The sequence below is a fragment of the Nycticebus coucang genome, chromosome 13 (assembly GCF_027406575.1).
Source record: "Nycticebus coucang isolate mNycCou1 chromosome 13, mNycCou1.pri, whole genome shotgun sequence".
NCBI classification, from domain to species: Eukaryota; Metazoa; Chordata; class Mammalia; order Primates; family Lorisidae; genus Nycticebus; species Nycticebus coucang.
The window spans coordinates 101,442,913-101,461,645 of NC_069792.1; the positions used below are offsets into that span (position 1 = coordinate 101,442,913).

At 49.6% G+C, this 18,733-nt stretch overlaps 1 protein-coding gene across 2 annotated transcripts; it reads left to right on the top strand.

Annotated features, from left to right (window-relative positions):
- The first annotated feature begins 17,141 nt into the window (after positions 1-17,141).
- Positions 17,142-18,511, top strand: LOC128563935 (lymphocyte antigen 6H-like). Of its 2 annotated transcripts, none has more exons than XM_053559482.1 (3): positions 17,142-17,283; positions 17,383-17,499; positions 17,806-18,511. In XM_053559482.1, exons 1-3 carry the CDS (start codon positions 17,232-17,234, stop codon positions 18,066-18,068), a joined length of 432 nt encoding a protein of 143 aa, XP_053415457.1. In that variant the 5' UTR covers positions 17,142-17,231; the 3' UTR covers positions 18,069-18,511. The 2 variants fall into 2 exon arrangements, with proteins under 2 accessions (XP_053415457.1, XP_053415458.1); XM_053559483.1 differs by having other exon boundaries at positions 17,863-18,511.
- The last annotated feature ends 222 nt before the right edge of the window (positions 18,512-18,733 follow it).

The window sequence follows — 18,733 nt, forward strand, 5'->3', positions numbered from 1 at the left end:
GTCTGAGAATATCCTGGAGAGCTGGTTTAGTTATGGCAAATTTCTTCAACATGTGAATGTCATTGAAGTATTTAATTTCTCTGTCATAAATGAAACTCAGTTTATCTGGGTACAGGATCCTGGGTTGAAAGTTATTTTGTTTTAGGAGATTAAAAGTTGATGACCATCCTCTTCTAGCTTGAAAGGTTTCAGCAGAGAGAGCTGCAGTTATTCTAATATTCTTCCCCTTGTAGGTAATGGTTTTCTTTTGTCTGGCAGCTTTCAGAATTTTCTCCTTCATATTAACTTTAGTGAAATTGATTATGATGTGTCTGGAGGATGTCTTATTTGGGCTGAGTCGTGCTGGAGTTCTGAAACTGTCTGCTATCTGAATTTCAAAATCTCTTGGCATTTCTGGAAAGTTCTCCTTCATAGTCTCATGGAGAAGAGACTCTGTGCCTTGTGAAGCCACTTCATCACTTTCGGGGATCCCTATAAGACGAATATCAGTTTTCTTCAAATTATCCCAGAGCTCTCTGAGAGAGTGATCTGTTTTTGCCCTCCATTTCTCTTCCTCTTTGAGAGTTTGGGAGCGTTCAAAAGCTTTGTCTTCAATGTCAGAAATCCTTTCTTCTGCTTGCTCCATTCTGTTACTGAGGGATTCTACTGTGTTTCTTGGATCTTTGAGGGCTGCAACTTCTTGCCAAACCTAATCTTTGGTCATTTGGTCTTTGAATTCTTCAGATAACTTTTGGGTTACTGCTTGGAATTCTAATTCAATCTTATTTGCTATCCAGATTCTAAATTCGATTTCTTACATCTCAGCTATCTGTTCGTGCATGGGATCTTGTGCTGGGTCTGCCCCATTGATCCTTGGGGGAGTTGGTCTACTCTGATTATTCATATTGCCAGAGTTTTTCTGTTGATTTCGCCTCATGATTGTTTTTCACTGTTGCCTCTGGCCGTCCTCAGAATTGGGGAGGTGTCTGTCCAAGATTAGACCCCAGCAGAATCACTCTATTGTTGCTGGATCTTTGTAGGGAGTGACCTTGTGTAGTTCCTCTGGGGCTGACCCAGCTAGGGAGTTCTGGTTGTGGAAGCAGCTCTGGCATGTGACACACCAGGATCCAGCAACAGGGCGGGAGGTGGTGTGCACAGTTCTGGGAGTGCCTGGCACTCAGTGACTTTGGCACAGAGCGCCCAAGGCTCCAGCAGTCTCTGGCCAGGATAAGGGCTCTGCACAGAGGCAGAGAGGGCTCCAGAGGGCACACGGCTACCAGTATCCCTGGCCAGATGAGTGGGCCAGTGTGGAGGCAGAGAGGATACAGGGGGAGGACGTGGGGTTGCACGGCTCCCGCAGTTCCTGGTCAGGGCATGCGGAGGCCTGGCGGGCGCGGGTCGGGGTCGCAGCGCAGCTCTTATGGAGATCTGGGCGACACCAAGCCCAGGAGTTTGAGGTTGCTATGAGCTGTGACGCCATGGCACTCTACCCAGGGCAATAGCCTGAGGTTCCAGTGTGCCAAAACCAGTCTCACTCTGCCCCCTAAGGGTTAAGGCTATAAGGCAGCTCAGTCCCCGCCTTTAGGCTGCTCAGTCACTAGGTTACTAGCTCCTGCCCGATCCTTGCTCTGCGACCCTGAGGGCGGAGCTTGCCCTCTCACAATGGCTCCCTGTGGCCCACAGCCAGACACTATTAGCTCCGTCCATCTCAGTGGCTCAGTCTGGGGCCCTAGACAATGCCCAAAGTTCTCCGCACTCCTGCTCAAGTTCTCCCCAAGGCAGTTCAACTGAGTTCCAAGTCCAAAAACACCAAAACAGTTCACAGGTAAGGCCCTTCTGGTTTGCAGTCTCACTGCTGCTTGTACTCACGGTTGCCGGCAGGATTAGGTTGATCGAATACACGCAACCACTTGCCAGTTTTCCACTGTTTTTGTCCTCCTCTTGGGGTCCAGAAGTCCCTTGCTGACTCCCTGTATCCTCAAAGTGATGATTATAGGCAGATCCCACCAGCCAGAGATGCCTGGAGTCTTATCTCCCCAGACTCACTGTGCCCAGTTGCAGGGAAGCTGTTACTCGGCTGCCATCTTGCTCCACCCTACTGGAGAATTAGAAATCTTGAATAGACCTATATCAACCACTGAAATAGCATCAACAATATGAAATCTCCCTAAAAAGAAAAGTCCAGGACCAGATAGCTTCACATACGAATTTTATCAAACCTTTCAAGATGAACTAGTACCTATATTGTACAACATTTTCCAAAGCATAGAAAAAGAAGGAATACCTCCCAACACATTCTATGAAGCAAATATTACCCTGATACCAAACCAGGAAAGGATCCAACAAAGAAAGAAAATTATAGATGAATATTATCAATGAATATTGATGAAAAATATTCAATAAGATCTTAGCAAACAGAATTCAACAACAATCAAAAAAATTATACACTATGATCAAGTTGGTTTTATTCCAGTTACAGAGTTGGTTCAACATACTCAAATCTATAAATGTAATACATCACATCAATAAAACAAAAAACAAATACCATATGATTCTCCCAATTGATGCAGAAAAAGCCTTTGATAATATCCAGAATCCTTTCATGATCAGAACACTTAAAAAAATAGGCATAGAAGGGACATTTCTTTTTTTTTTCTTTCTTTCTTTCTTTCTTTTTTTTTTTTTTTTTTGAGACAGAGTCTCACTTTGTCACCCATGGTAGAGTGCTGTGGCATCACAGCTCACAGCAACCTCCAGCTCTTGGGCTTAGGTGATTCTCTTGCCTGAGCCTCCCAAGTAGCTGGGACTACAGGCACTCACCACAGTGCCTGACTTTTTTTTGTTGCAATTTAGCCGGGGCCGGGTTCAAACCCACCACCTTCAGTGTATGGAGCCAGCGCCCTACCCACTCAGCCACAAGTGCCACCCCAGAAGGGACATTTCTTAAACTGATAGAGGCCATCTTCAGTAAGCCCATAGCCAATATCATATTGAATGGTGTAAAATTGGAAACATTTCCACTCAGATCAGGAATGAGGCAAGGATGCCCACTGTCCCCACTGCTATTCAACATAGTAATGGAAGTCTTAGCCATCACAATCAGGCAAGAGAAGGCGATCAAGGGTATCCAAATAGGGTCAGAGGAGATCAAACTCTCACTCTTCGCTGATGATATGATCCTATACCTGGAAAATGCCAGGGACTCAACTTCAAAACTGATTAAGTGATCAGTGGAATACAGCAGCATCTCAGGACACAAATTCAATACTAACAAGTCAGTAACTTTTATATATGCCAACAATAGTCAAGCTGAAAATATAGTTAAGGACTCTATTCCTTTTACAATAGTACCAAAAAAGATGAAATATCTGGGAATTTACCTAACAAAGGATGTGAAAGATCTCTATAAAGAGAACTATGAAACCCCCTCGAAATGAAATAGCTGAACATGTTAACAAATGGAAAAACATACCATGCTCTTAGCTGGTAAGAATCAACATTGTTAAAATGTCCATAGTACCCAAAGCAATATACAGCTTTAAAGCAATCCCTATTAAACCACCATTGTCATACTTTAAAGAACTTGAAAAAATAGTACTTCATTTTATATGGAATCAGAAAAAACTCAAATAGCAAATAAATTACTCAGAAATAAGAACAAATTAGGAGGTACCAGGCTATACTCTAAATCTATAGTGATCAAAACAGAATGGTACTGACACAAAAACAGTGCAGTAGATTTATGGAACAGAATAGAGAACCAAGAGATGAACCGAGCTACTTAAATCATCATTTGATCTTCAACAAGCCTATAAAAACTATTAAGTGGGGGAAAGACTCCCTATTTAACAAATGGTGCTGGGTGAACTGGCTGGTGACCTGTAGAAGACGGAAACTGGACCCCCACTTTTCACCATTAACAAAAATTGATTCTCACTCGATGAAAGATTTAAACTTAAGACATGAAACTATGAAAATTCTAGAAGAGAGTGCAGGGAACACACTTGAAGAAATTGGCCTGGGAGAATATTTTATGAGGAGGACCCCCCTGGGCAATTGAAGCAACACCAAAAATACATTACTGGGATCTGATCAAACTAAAAGTCTTTTGCACAGCCAAGAGCACAGTAAGTAAAGCAAACAGGCAACCTTCATAATGGTAGAAGATTTTTGCAGGTTATGCTTCCAACAAAGGTCTGTTAACTAGAATCTACAGAGAACTCAAGCTAATCAATTTAGAAAAGAATAAATAACCCCATTTCTATGTGGGCAAGAGACGTGAACAGAAACTTCTCTGATGAAGACAGGTGCATGGCCTACAAACACATAAAAAAATGCTCATCATCCTTAATCATCAGAGAAATGCAAATTAAAACCATTCTGAGATATCATCTAACTCCAATAAGATTAGCCAACATCACAAAATCCCAAAACCACAGATGTTGGCATGGATGGGGAAAGAAGGGAACGCTTCTACACTGCTGGTGGGAATGCAAGCTAATATGACCTTTTTAGAAAGAATTTGGAGAACACTCAAGGAACAAAAAGTAGACCTACCATTCAATCCTGCAATTCCTCTACTAGGCATACACCCAGATGATCAAAAATTATTTTACAACAAAGACATTTGCACCAGAATGTTTATTGCAGCCCAATTCATAATAGCCAAGACATGGAAACAGCCCAAATACACATCAACCCATGAATGGATTAACAAATAGTGGTATATGTACACAATGGAATACTATGTAGCCATAAAAAAGATGGAGACTTCACATCTTTTATGTTTACATGGATGGAGCTGAAACATATTTTTCCTAGTAAAGTATCTATAGAATGGGGGGGAAAGTATCCAATGTACTCAATACTACTATCAAATCAATATATTATCACCTACACACTAATATGATGGCAAAACATAACTATAGTCCATAAAGTAGAAGGGAAGAGGAGAGAGAGGGGAGGGGAGGGTGGATGGAGGGAAGGTATTTGGGGGCACCTCACCTAATGTTCATGATGCAACGGTACATTTCAAAACTATTAAGAAATGAGTGTAATTGTGATGGATGTGTTACTTAGTTCAATGTAAGCATTTCACATTGTATATTAAAGCAGTACACTGAACCCCATAAATGCATCAATGTACAAAGTTATGATTTAATAAAAAGTAATAATAATAAAAAGAAAAGAAAACACAAAGTAAGATACTAAAGTTGAAACAAAGAAAAAAAATAGCCATGTGTTGTGGCGAGTGCCTATAGTCCCACCTACTTGGGAGGCTGAGGCAAGAGTATCAGTTAAGCTCACGAGTTTGAGGTTGCTGTGAGCGGGTGACATAGAGAGACTCTGTCTCAAAAAAAAAAAAAAGAAAAGAAAAGAAAGGAAAAATCTTAAATAAATATGAACAAATAGAACGCAACAGCACATTCAGAAAAAAATACACGGTAACAGAGTAGGATTTAGTCTAAGAATTCTTTGATAATTAAATATTAGGGAATTAATCATATTAATTGATATATCATGAGAAAATGTACATTATTTGAAAACATCCTTGAATAAATTATATATCCTCTCTTAATTAAAGATATTTAAGAAAATATGTAATCTCCTCAAGCCAATATCTTATATAAGAAAAATGTCAAAAGCATCCCCACCACTATTTGAAATTCAGTCAGGAGCATTCATCAGTGCAATTACAAAAGATTAAACAATTAGAGTATTATAATTAAAAGAAGATGCAAAGTCAATAGATGATATGATAGCATCCATCATACCATCTGGCAATTTTAGAGAATAAATAATAAAAATAACAAATTTGGAAAACGCTCAGTAATGAGTCAGGATGCAGATAAATGCAACCACCACCAGAGGGCTTCCGGTACCAGAGGGGGCCAAGTTAGACTGTGGCCCTCAAATGCTCCCAGGGTTGCAATCGTCATTCTCAAAATACATTGGAGAGCTGTGAATAGAATAAGGGCTGGGATTCCAGAGATGGAAAAACCCTCCCACAGCCGGAGTCCTTTCTTCTCTGGGGTACTTGACAAATCCAGGCATAAGGAAGGGACAGATTTGGCCTACACAGTGACTCAGCTCTGGGAAGACAAATCTAGTAAAAATCTTTGGACCGGCTGGAAACTCACAAAGCCACAAGCACATGCTCCTCTTCCCACACGGAATTGATGCTGAGTTTTGGGTCAGGAGGTGAGTGATGATAACCTGGGAGGGACCTAAAGAAGGGAGAGTGAAGCCTCCGTCAGTCTCAAGGTTTTCGGGAACCACATCCCTGCAGAGGAAGGAGGCCTGCTTCAGACACAGCTTTGATCCAGCTCTGAAGACACTTGCCAGCTTCTGGAGCGGCAGAAGTAGCTGGTGGAGGCTTGAAAGTGAAGCACATGGACACCAGTGGGCAGAGCCAAACCTCCCACATCCTGCAGGCTGAGGACACAGGCCCGGCAGAGTCTCCACCAGAAGCCTGGGAGGGCCATGCCTGGGGAAAGGGATAAAGAAGAGGTGACCTGAGTCTTCTTTAAACTGCACCCCAGAGCCAGCCAAGCTCAGCTTCTGCTGGAGTTGACCTCTGTGGTCCTTTATGCTGACCAGCCTGAGCAAGGAGAGGACGGACCCTCTGACAGATGCACCCAAGTAAGCCAGTCACAAAAGGCAAACACTGGGCGATTGCACTCAGGGAGGTCCCTGGAACAGTGGAATGGGGCTGCCAGGGGCTGGGGAGGGATGGGGAGTTGGTGTTTAACGGGTACAGAGTTTCAGTTTTACAAGATGAAAAAAGGTGAATGGTGGTGATGGGTACACAGCATTATGAACATATTTAATGCCACTTAAAAATGCTTACAAGGCTAATTTTTGTGGTGTTAATTTTATCATAACAAAAAAGAAAAATATACACAAAGGAAAAGTGATGGTGATTCTCAGTAAGAGGATCAGTCAACATGATGGGCTTTTATGACCAGATCAGAGCTGTTGTTGATTCATTGGTGGAGATGCCATTACTGGGTAGTTGTCCTTCTGAGACTGGGATATTTTGTTTATATATATGTTTTCAGTCAATGCAGTGGCTCACACCTCTAACCCCAGCACTTTAGGAAGTCAAGGTAGGAGGACTGCTTGAGAATAGCAGTTCAAAACCATTCTGGACAACATAGCAAGACCCTATCTCTAAAAACAATAATCATCTGGGCCACTGCCTGTAGTCTCAGCTACTCAAGAGGCTGAGGCAGGAGGATTGCTCGAGCCTGCAAGTTTGAGGGTGCAGTTAACTGTGACGATGCCACGGCACTGTTGACCAGGTGACAGAGTGAGACCCTCTCTTGAAAAGTAAAACAAAGGCCCCTGTCTTCCTCTGTGGTTCCTGGATCACAGCTCCCAGGGCCTGGGTTCGGTGTCTAGTCTTTTGGTGTAATGTCAGGGCACTCCAAGCTTCAGAACAGGGCTCTCCTGCCCTCCCTTCACTCGGCACAGCAGGACTCTACTCTGATTGTTGGCCAAAAGACCCTCAAGCCAAAGAGGGCTTCGTGTCCTGTCCTACACACTGGAGAAAGAAAGGCTGCCCAGGGGCAGGAGACTCTAGGCCAGGCCCTGCTGGGTCCCCTCAGTCTGCCAGCGCCAGGCCCCCACTAGTGCCAGTCACGCTGCCATGGTCACGCGTATGTAAAGAGGCCTCCGTAAAAACCCAAAGACAAGGTCTGGAGCTTCCAGATGGCTGAACACACAGGGCTCCTGGAGTGTGGGGCCCAGGCTGGGCACAGGGGCTCTGCGTCTCCCCCCATCCTTGTCCTGCACACCTGTTCATGTGTTTCATATGTAATATCTTTTATAATAAACTGATCACTTAAGTGAGTGTTTTCCTAGCAAATTAATTGAACTATGGGACTATGGGAACCTCCACTTGAAGCTGGTCGGTCAGAAATTCTGGGGTCCTAGATTTGCAACTGGTGTCTGCTGGGGGGATGTCCTGGGGGTTTGGCACTGATGTGTCTCCACCCAGCTGGTGCCTGATGCACAATTCTGACTTTGGTGGCCAGTTAATTGAAACAAAAAGAAATGACCTTACTATAAATGGGAAGGAATAGAGGGGAAATATTTTAATGAAATACAAACAGAGACAAATAAGCCAAACTGTTTTTCAAGGAATAACATAACCATAGGAAGAAGGCGACAAAACCAGCCCAAGATATTTGGACTACGTTGCCCCAGGCTGAGGGCAAAAGAGCACGGCAGAAATACTGGATTCTGCTTTACTAGGTTTCCTTTTCACAGACATATGAATAAGCAGTTCTAAAACTCTGTGCATGTTTAGGGTTGAATAACTAAGTAAATACTTGTGGAGAATGGGGGTCAGACTTCGGGGTCAGAGAAGGAAGTGACCGACAGGAGACGGGGCAGAACGGCGGTGGTGCTGGGTGGGAAGAGGGCACCAGGGCTTGGCTTTGGATGGGCACACAGACACAGCGAGGCTGGGGTACGTAGATACTCGGGGTCTGACAGCTGAGTTTGTGCACTCATCCTGGAAAACGTGCTGCCCACCTCACTGCTGAATATCACTATAGGCACCTTTGAAGTGCTCCCCTCGGGAAGCTGTGCAGCCACGCCAGCACCTAATCCACCCTCCAAAGCAATTTTGGAACTCTTCTTCTGGAATGGCCATCAGAGCTGGTGTCGTATTATCTTGGTGTCCTGAATGTCACCAAAATGTCTTCCTTTATCTTCAGGTAAAGATAAAGGTCATTAGGGGCCAGACCAGGTGACTAGGGAAGATATTCAAATATAGTTATTTGTTTGGTGGCTAAAAGCTCCCTCGCCGACAGTGCTGTGTGAGCTGGTGCATTGTCGTGATGCAGGATTCACGAGTTGGTGAATAGTTCAGGTCATTTTCATGCGGCCTTTTCAGCACATGTCTACCTGGTGGCCTCACTTGTCAGCCACTTCCACATCCTCTGTGTCCCACCAGTGAGCGCATCTGTCTTGTGTCCTGCCGTGTCCAGAGCAGAAGACAGGGCTAGCATGAGGCAGGACTCACAGGTTCCAAGCCAAATGACCCCTTCCCCGGACAGGCTCTGGGTAGAGTGCGTGTCTGAGGGCTGGGCAAAGACGGGGGCAAGGACAAGACCCCAGGCCCCCAAGAGTGGAAGGGACACAGTCCATAAAGGAGGGCTCTCCTGTTTCCTGCAGCTCGCTCCAGTCCAAAACATGCACGTGTGCAATACACTCACATGCACACCCACGCACTCACATGTACATAGACCGGCAGACACATGTCAACGTGTGCAGACAGGAGGGCTGGAGGAAAAGGTTGTTCGAGTCAGAAACAGCCCCACATAGTGTGGCCGACTGAGTCTTTCAACAAAGGTGCAGAAGCCATGGCCTGAGGAAAGGATCATCTGTGGAGGATTCAAATCTGTGGGCAGAAGAGCCGTGAAACCCCTGAGCTGTCTGAAGGGCACTGTGCTGAGTTAGAGCTCATCTCCAGTACAATGCGCCCTGTGACTCCATTTAGGTAACATTCCTTGGAAATCCCAGGACAGCATAGAAAAGTTGAGGGGGAACCAAGAGACCAAGGAATCGCTCAGACAGGCCTGCGTGGAGGAGGTTCAGAGGAGTTTGTTGGAGGTTATTGCTACCGGTGGACGGGAGCTTCTTGCACAGTCCACACCGCCTCCCTCTGGCCTTCCATCCCGTGAGAGCTGCAGCGGGTTGTACCTTTGCAGTGAAACATCACGCAGGTGCAGTAGCATCACCACATCCTGTCATGGCCATGCGTGCACATGGCATCACAGTTTCCCAGGGACTCAGTGCTGAGAAGAGCCAAAGGGGATCGGAGCACAGCCAGAGCAGCTAGAGCACACAGGGCCAGCTTGAGCTGCCGAGAACCTGCTGGACACCCGGGAGAGTGCTGGCCCCTGCCTGGTCTGCTCTGTGACAGTCTCTGAGCACCCCAGGCCAGCACAGTATGCCCTCTGTGTGGTGGGGAGCACGAGAAAATTCGCAGCAAAGCAGAACAGTCCAGAAGTTGCCAGTTCGTGGTGGGAGGGTCAGTGGACGGTCCTTGAGGGCTCAGCCCAGGGGTGATCTCTGTGGAGATGGAGCAGCTCTGCATGTTAAAGGGGGTGGGGGCTGCACGGACTCCACACACGTGACTCAGTGACACGGAGCTAGACACGTGTCATGCCAGTGTCAGCTCCCTGGCTGACATGTTGCCCTGCAGAAGGGAAAATGTAACCACTGAGGGGAGGCCTAGAGGGGCTGTGGGACCTCTCTGGGCTACTCTGCAACTTCCTGTGATTCTGTACCTACTTAAAAAAAGGTTTTTAAAGAGAAAACATCAGAACAATTTGCTTTCTATTTTTCATTGTTTCACTTTGTATAAACTTTGAACGCATAATTTATCTTTCTCAATTACATTTTCAAAAATTTCCCCTTCCACGTGCTGGGGACGTGCTCTGCTGTTTTAATGCTCTGTGGACACTGAGTCGCCTCATGGCGGTCCGGCCTGTCTCCTCTTGTCCGTGGCCGGCTCTCTGCAGAGTCGTCCGTGTCGTCAGGTTCTGCACAGAGGAGCTATTTTTGTTGACCTTGTGCTGCACCCAGGATTTCTGTGTCATGATGTCTGCTCTCACTTTTATCTGTTCCTTTCTTCTCTTTTTCTGGATTCAATTTCCTTTTTTTCCTGTAACTTCCTGTGATGAATGCTTCATTAATGGTGAATCAATTTTTTAAAAAATGTATAAAGGTAAGTCTTACAGGGACCAAAGGAAAAGCTCCCCCTTTGCCTTCTGAATGTTTGATGACAAATCAATCATACAAAGCAGATCAATCATAGAAAGGGTATGCAATTTATCAACATGTACTCAGGGTTGGGGACCACAGCGTGATTACCCTCCTCCCTGTAAGCTTCTCTTCCATTCTGGCAGAAAGGTCCTGGGAGTGGGGAGAAGAGGAATTCTGCTAAAGGGCCTTAAAAGAGTATTAGGGAGAAGGAGTGGATCTGGGAAGGGAGGGGAGTTCTCTGGAATTTGAATGAACCTGAGAAAGAGGGATCTTTCTATGTTGCCCAGGCTGGTCTCCAGCTCATGGCCTCAAGTGATCCTATTGAAGGGGATCTCTGAAATAAAAAGCAGGAAGCACCCTGATGGAAACAGTTTAAACAAAACCCTGCTGGGCTTGCTGACTCACACTGGTAATCCTAGCACTCTGGGTGGGTGGATTGTCTGAGCTCATGAGTTTGAGACCAGCCTGAGCAAAAAGCGAGACCTGCCTCTACTAAAAATAGAAAAACGGAGGCAAGAGGATGCTTGAGCCCAAGAGTTGGAGGTTACTGTGAGCTGTGACGCTACGGCACTCTTGAGGTGACAGCTTGAGACTCTGTCTCAAAAAAAAAAAAATTTAACAGAACAAGATTTAGAGCTGAGAAGCAAAAGAAAACTAGTATTTCTTTTTTTTTTTTTTTTTTGTTGAGACAGAGTTTCACTTTATCGCCCTCAGTAGAGTGCCGTGGCGTCACACAGCTCACAGCAACCTCCAACTCCTGGGCTTAAGTGATTCTCTTGCCTCAGCCTCCCGAGTAGCTGGGACTACAGGCGCCCGCCACAACGCCCGGCTATTTTTTTGTTGCAGTTTGGCCGGGGCCGGGTTTGAACCCGCCACCCTCGGTATATGGGGCCGGCGCCCTGCTCACTGAGCCACAGGCGCCACCCAGAAAACTAGTATTTCAATAAAGAAAAGGACTTAACCTAAGAATGGAGACAAACCACGGGTCAGATGGCACCAGCACTGACCACCCACTACAAAAAATAATTAAAATATAAAGTAAAGATTAAGTGTGAATGTTAGGATAGAAGTTAAAAATAGGTGTAACTTATAGGATATATAAGAAGTAAAAGTGTGTACAAAAAGTAGTAAGCCGCTTCGGCCACCCCTCTGCTGTTAAACTTTGTAGAGCTTTTGTCTTTCCATAAACTCTGAGTGTCTTAATGTAGCACGTCTCCTTTTATTTCATTCTGATTGTTCTGTCTGCTGAGAAAGAGGTTCCAATTGAGAGACTCTGGCCCCCGATGTGTCTGGAAAGGTGCCCTTGGAAGGCAGGTGGCCGGCAGCCTACAGGGTGGCAACCCCCCTGGCCGGGGCCTGTCCCGGGTGCCCTGTTGGAGGGTTTGTATTTGTTGTTGGTGGTGTTTTATAATCCTGTGTCTGTCCACCCGAGAACTCAGGGTTTAAGAAGTCCCAGCACGCTTTCACTCCCACCTCAGCCTCTGAGTGTTGTGATCACAGGCGTGGGCCACGGCTCTCGGCCTACTTTTTCTATTTTTGAGCATGAATCAGGGCATGGAAAGGAGGAATCCATCAGATGGATTTTCCACAGGCCCCTCTGCTGCCTGCGTGGGGAGGCCCGGCCCGAGATCTCCTGGGGGGAGACTGATCCTGGCAGGAGGGAGAATTGTGGTCAGGAGGAGAGAAAGTGCGAAGGATGCCCTGTGTGTTCTTAGCGGGGAACTGTTTGCAGTAGAGGGAGTGAAAGCCTTCTAGGACCCCGCCTATACTTTCTCAAATAAAGCAAAGACCGCAGGAGCACATCACGTGGCATGAGGATACTTGTTGTTTGTGAAACTTCACTGCAGTTATACACAGACACGCACACAAAATACAGACCTCTCCGGGATGCGTGACGTGCTCTGACTGCCGTGGGAGATGCATTTCCTATTGCGGGTCAGGGGCAAAAATATATTTAAAGATTAAAACATGCAACATTACAAAACTTGACCTCCTTAGCAGTATCTTAGCTCCCCTATTACTTGGTGGTATTGTGTCCGGCTCAGCCATCATCCGGACCATCATCCGGGCCATTTAAACAAGGGACACCAGAGCAAGGTGTCCAAGCTTGCCGTGCAGCCTGCAGGCCCTGTTCCTCCAGGTCTGACTGCCCTGAGCTGGGCGGTGTCTGGCAGGCAGTCAGGTCAGTACAGGCCTGGGCCTGTCCTGAGTCAGCGTGGGGTCTCTGCCCCAGCTCTGTTCCCACACCTCGCCTGGGTGGAAGCAGCTGCAAGCACGGGCTTCGTGGCCGGGCCCTGGAGCCCAAGAGCCCAGTGCTAATTCTACTCAGGGAGGGGACCAGCCCCCAGGGATGTGACCCTCCCTCATCAGCGCCATCCTCTTTGTCTTCTTTTCAAGGGTCACTCTGCCCAGTCCCAAGGGGGAGTCCGTGGTCACCTGGCACATGTGAGGTGGCCACCTGGCCCACTTCCTGTCTTCTTGGTACAGGGTTCCCCCATTCAGTGCTGGACAGGCACCCCTGTTTTCTAGACCTGAGCAAACAGACTTTTTTAAAATGCACCCCCTGAACACAAGCAAGATAGGACAAAAGCAGCTCAGCCAGTATTTCCTGTAAGCTTGGCCCCCTCTGGAGTGGACAGCACACACCCTGACGCTTTGCCCTGAGCCAGAGGGCTGGAATTTCAGTTGTTAATACGCTTAGCTCATTCTCTCACCAACATTGGGAAGATGTTTTCCATCTGCCAGCATCCGGCTGAGTGTGATGTTCTTACCCCCAAGACCTCCCTGTTTACAAACTTCCCACTTGGGTCTCCCCCCTCTGCTGCCAGAGGCTCTGTCGCCCTTCATTCCTTCCTATTCCTTTCTGATAAACCCTGTCCTGTCACTCAACTGTGCAGTCTGTGGGTTCGTTCTTTCAATCTCTGAGATCAAGGACCCACTGCAGAGAGAAATTCCGTCAACAAACATTCAGATCCTCCCTGGAGCACCCAGTGTGGGGTTGTGTGTACCAGGGACAGGCAGGGCACTGACTAGGAGGGACAAGCCATGTGGACGGTGGTCACCTGAGCCTCTGCCTGGGCCTCCCTGAGGGCACACCAATGTCACCCCACCCTGTCACAGGAGTGCCAACTACCTGATGGTCTGACCCCACACACAGAAAACCCCCTGTCCCAGGGTGCCAGTGCTGGAGGTGACTCGCTGCCCCTGCCTGGGCCTCCCAGGCTCCTCCTGCACATTGACCTGCTTCAGTGGGCTCAGCAAGAAATGGAAACTTCCTCAGCAGGGGTGCTGGGCCCAGGGCAGGACTTTGGAGTCTCTTAGCTGATCTTTCCTCCTGCTTTTTCCTGAGCACCAGGAAACTGAAACTGAGTGCTGAGCACCAAGAAACTGAAACTCAGAGGCTCCAGAGCCCAGAACCCTCCTCATGAGTCAGTGAATAAAATTTCTGACGTCCCACCACTCCCTCCTTTCCTTCCCGTGGTCTTGCCCTGCTCCCTGGTGGTCTGCTCACACCCTGAGCCCAGGACAGAGAAAGCTCCAGGAGTCCTGACAGGGAGCTGCAGGCCCCAGGGGTCAGGGGCCACTCCTGGGGTCACGGGCAGAGAGAGGGTTGGGGTGGGTGTCCTGCTCAGAGTCACTTCCATCTTCTGTAGCAGAGTAGGGTCAAGAAGGAAAGGTTTCGGGAGGTAACTGTGGCTCAGTGAGTAGGGCACTGGCCCCATATACTGAAGGTGGCGGGTCTGAACCCAGCCCCAGCCAAACTGCAACAAAAAAATAGCCAGGCGTTGTCGCGGGCACCTGTAATCACAGCCACTCGGGAGGCTGAGGCAAGAGAACCGCCTACACCCAAGAGCTGGAGGTTGCTGTGAGCTGTGATGCTACAGCACTCTACTGAGGGCGACAAAGTGAAACTCTGTCTCAAAAAAAAAGAAGAAGAAGAAGGAAAGGTTTCTGCCTCTTAGCTCTCCTGAGCGGATGGCAAGGGCTTCAGCTCTCTGACACCATTACACAAGCAACCCAAGGTTCCTCGTTAAAACCCGGGGGGCACGTGGCTCAGCACCTGTAGCTCAGTGGCTAGGGTGCCAGCCACATACACCGGAGCTGGCAAGCTCGAGTCCAGCCCTGAGCCAACTACAACCAAAAAATAGCCAGGCATTGTGGTGGGCACTTGTAGTCCCAGCTACATGGGAGGCTGAAGCAAGAGAATTGCTTAAGCCCAAGAGTTGCTGTGAGCTATGACACCACGACACTCTACCAAGGGCAACATAGTAAGACTCTGTCTCAAAAACAAACAAACAAACAAAAAAGCTTCCCAGGCCCCACCCATTCCCCACTATGCTAAGCCCACTGAGGCCACATGCTGCAGGTGAAGCCTGGTGTGTGGGGTCGGGGCAGAGGTGATGGGAGCAAGGATGGGGTATGTGTGAACATGGCAGTCAGACCACCTGATGCTGGGGACCCCGTTCCCCCCCCTTCTGAGTGCCTGAGGAACACACACCGATGGCCACATCCCTTGCTGATAACTCTGACTTTCTTCCCCATTCCCCATGGGCTGTGGCACTAGAGGCCCAGAGGGCTACACCAGCCCTTCCACCTGCTACCTGGCCCATATCACAGGTCACAGCTGTGGGGGTCAGGCCTGTGGCCTTCGAGGGGCCCAAGCAAATTCTCCAGGGTGGGGCTCAGAGAGGGTCCCTTCCCCAGGCAGCCCATAGGCTCATCTTCCAGCCAAGATTGTACAAACACCAGTCCCTGAGCAGCCTGGGAGGTTTCTGCACTCAAGACTTGGTCTCCCCAGGAGGACTTGCTGTGTGGGGCCTTGGCAGGGAGGAAAAGGGGAAGAAGACATATGGATTCCCCAGCCCTGTGTGGATCCAGAAGGGGACTGAGAAGACCTGGGAAGCTGGGACACCACAGGCCCAGGCTGGCTGTGGACACACCCAGTTTCCAGGGGATCTGAGGAAGGGAACCCTCAGGCTGGGGAAGTCACAGCAGGGGTAGGGACAGGGGTGTCAAGGGGCAGATCCTGTGGATCTTGGGGAGGGGGTGCAGTCCCCACCTGGGCCTGCCCACCAGGGGCTTCCTCAGGAGCCCAGAGCATCTGGGAGGCCCACAGGGTCCAGCAACAAGACCAGCCGCCCACCCTGTGGGCAGATGCTGGGAAGGAGGAGCTGAATAGCCAGCAGAGAAACACAGCGGTGGGGGCGGGGCTGGGTGGGACTGGCAAGTCCCAGCTGCAGGGCAGGAGGGAGGGTCCAGACTGGGAAATAAAAAGGGAAAGACCAAGCCAGTCAGGCAGCCTGGCCATTTTGAATTCTTCTGTGTCGTTAGGTCCACCTGCTGAAATAAAGCCCTTCCTCTTATAAACATGTGTTTGGGTGCTCTTTCTCTCCACCGGGCCTCACCTTACTGCATCACCCCCATCTTCTCTCCATCTCTCTCTCTCTCTCCCTGTCTCTGCTTCTCTGTGTGTCTCTCTTCCCTCTGTCTCTGTCTCCCTCCATCTCTCTTTCCCCGTTTACTCTGTCCCTCGCTCTCTCCTCTGTGTGTCTCTCTGTCCCCCTCTCTAGGCCCCCACCCCACCTGTCTCTGTCTCGCCCACCTGTGCTCCCCTGTGGTGCACACAGCAGCCCCTCTCTGCCCCTGTGAGTGAATAGCCACCTGCTTTCACCCCACTTCACACTCCATCCAAGTGAACACTTTTAGGCAGGGAGAGGGACGGGCACAGAGCAGGTGCCGGAGACCTCTGGAATCAGAGTGTGGGGGCACCTCTCACTCAGGGGCCACAGACTCCCGCACCCTGGCATGCCAGGGCAGCCCCTCAGAAGGGTCCCCAGACTCTCATTTTCTTTTGGGACACAGAGACATTGAGGTCATCACCAGCAAAGTGGGCCTGGGCTGTGTGCTTCCGGGAAGGGCTTGGCAGGGAAGGCCACAGCAAGTGTCCACAGAGCACTGAGGGGGTAGGGATGTACAAACTTGGGGTCCCGGGGGTACTGGGGTGGGGGTGGTGTATACATTGGCAGAACTATGGTCCTCCCTGGGTCTCCCAAAAGGCTCTGTTTGTGCACAGGCTGAGGACAAGGAGGTGGGACTTTGGCCAGTCATTCCTCCCAGGCCAAGAAAACATCTTGGCGGCAGGGCAGGGAGGGTCTAGAGGGATGCCAGGCCCACACTGGCAATGGGGTCTCAGCTCTCACGCAGCCTCCTAAGTGACGCACCTTCTGGTAGGCGGTGGGGGGAGGCGAGCAACTCCAGAAAGGATGTGAGGGAAGCTCCTGCCCACATACCGGGGGGGCGGGGGACACACCCGCCCACATACAGGAAGGGGACTGGGTGGGCGTGGCCTGTGCAATCCCTGTGGGGACATGACTTGCAGATGTTGAGCCGGTCAGAGGCCACAGGAGAGCCAGTCCAGGGTCCCACAGGAGCACACACAGAGCTGCCCGCCCCACACCTTCCAGGGAGCCATGGGAGGCATCCATCTCTTTCTGCTGGGGATCCTGCTGTGCTCCAAGCAGGGTGAGTCTTAGGGATCACCCTGGGGCAAGGGACTGCCAAACCCCAGGGGAGGCTCTGTATAGGTGAACTGGAGCTGGGTCCTCTGTCTGCTCACCCCAGCTCTGAGCCTGCAGTGCTACACTTGTACTGAGAACTATGGCCTGTGCCTTGCCACCACATGCCAACCAGGGCCAGCGTTCTGCTTCACAGCCAGTCTGATCATAATCAACGATGACGGTGAGTTCCCTGACCCAGGGTTGGGGGATATCTGGAAGGAGCCACCCAGAGCCAGGTCAGAGGACTCTGATATGAAGCTCCCTTTGGCCTTGTGGGAGGAGGGCAGGTGCAGCAAGGGGCATGTGTAACCTTGGCCCACATGCCTCATTGTCCCCTCTGTACCCAGAGGCTGGGCCCACCCATCGGCCAGGGGTGGGGATGGGCTGCTTAAGTGGGAGGCAGCAGATGACTGAGGTCAGTGGGGGAGCAGCCTTATTGGACAGAGGGGTCTGGGGGCTCCCAGGCAGATGCCCACTCTCATCATAGGGAAGAAGTTCACAGTGACTCCAAAAGGTTGTGTTCCTTCCTGTAATGGCTCTTCAGAGACAATTGAGAGGATGCCCGGGGTCACCTTCAAACTGTGGAACCCTTTTGAGGGGCTGAGACCTTCAATATATGAAATTAAGGACTTGAAATGCTGTGACAGTGACCTCTGCAATGGGGCTGCCCAGGTGAGGCACGGCCTCTGGACCCTGGCTGGGGCCCTACTGATCAGCCTGGGGCCCATGGTTGTCTGGGCCCTGCTGTGAAGGCCCTTCTGCAACATGGACATGGGGTCTCCTCCAGAAAGTGAGAAAGGGATAGCCTTCTGATCACTAACCGCAGCTGGCACACGCAGTAGGCCTGCCTCCAAGCCAGCTGTCCTGCACACACTCAGACCCGGGAGTACTCAGCAGATGCCCCGGCCGTGCCTAAACTGGTCTTGCCTGGCTGTCCAGGGCCAGGCCCTCAGATCACCCTTCTACTCCTGCCCACCCCCCGCCACCAGCATCCTGCCCGGCACCCTGCCATATGCCACAAGCTCACTGCCTTCTGCAGGCACCACTGATTGATCAAAGACCCTAGATGTGGAGAAATCCAACCTGGGTTGGGCAGGGCCCATGGACAGCAGCACCCACAGGCTCTCTGGCTTCAGGTTCCCTAACTGCACCAGGCAGCTGTGCACATAAAATAAATGCTTTCCCCACAAGCATTCTGGGCTGTGGATGGCGTTCATTCCCACGGGGTTCAGAGGACGGGCAGTAATGGTCTCTGTCACCTGTCCCGAGTGATGGTATTGATACCCACGGGACACAGGGGGACGGGCAGCAGTGGTCTCTGTCTCCTGTCTGGAGTGATGGCATTCATTCCCACGGGACACAGGGGGACGGGCAGCAGTGGTCTCTGTCTCCTGTCCCGAGTGATGGTCTTGATA

Coding starts and splice junctions, on each gene's coding strand:
- LOC128563935 (XM_053559482.1), top strand. CDS start 17,232: ATGGGAGGCATCCATCTCTTTCTGCTGGGGATCCTGCTGTGCTCCAAG. Junction 17,284..17,382: donor CCTGCTGTGCTCCAAGCAGG/GTGAGTCTTAGG, acceptor TGCTCACCCCAG/CTCTGAGCCTGCAGTGCTAC. Junction 17,500..17,805: donor GATCATAATCAACGATGACG/GTGAGTTCCCTG, acceptor CTCTCATCATAG/GGAAGAAGTTCACAGTGACT.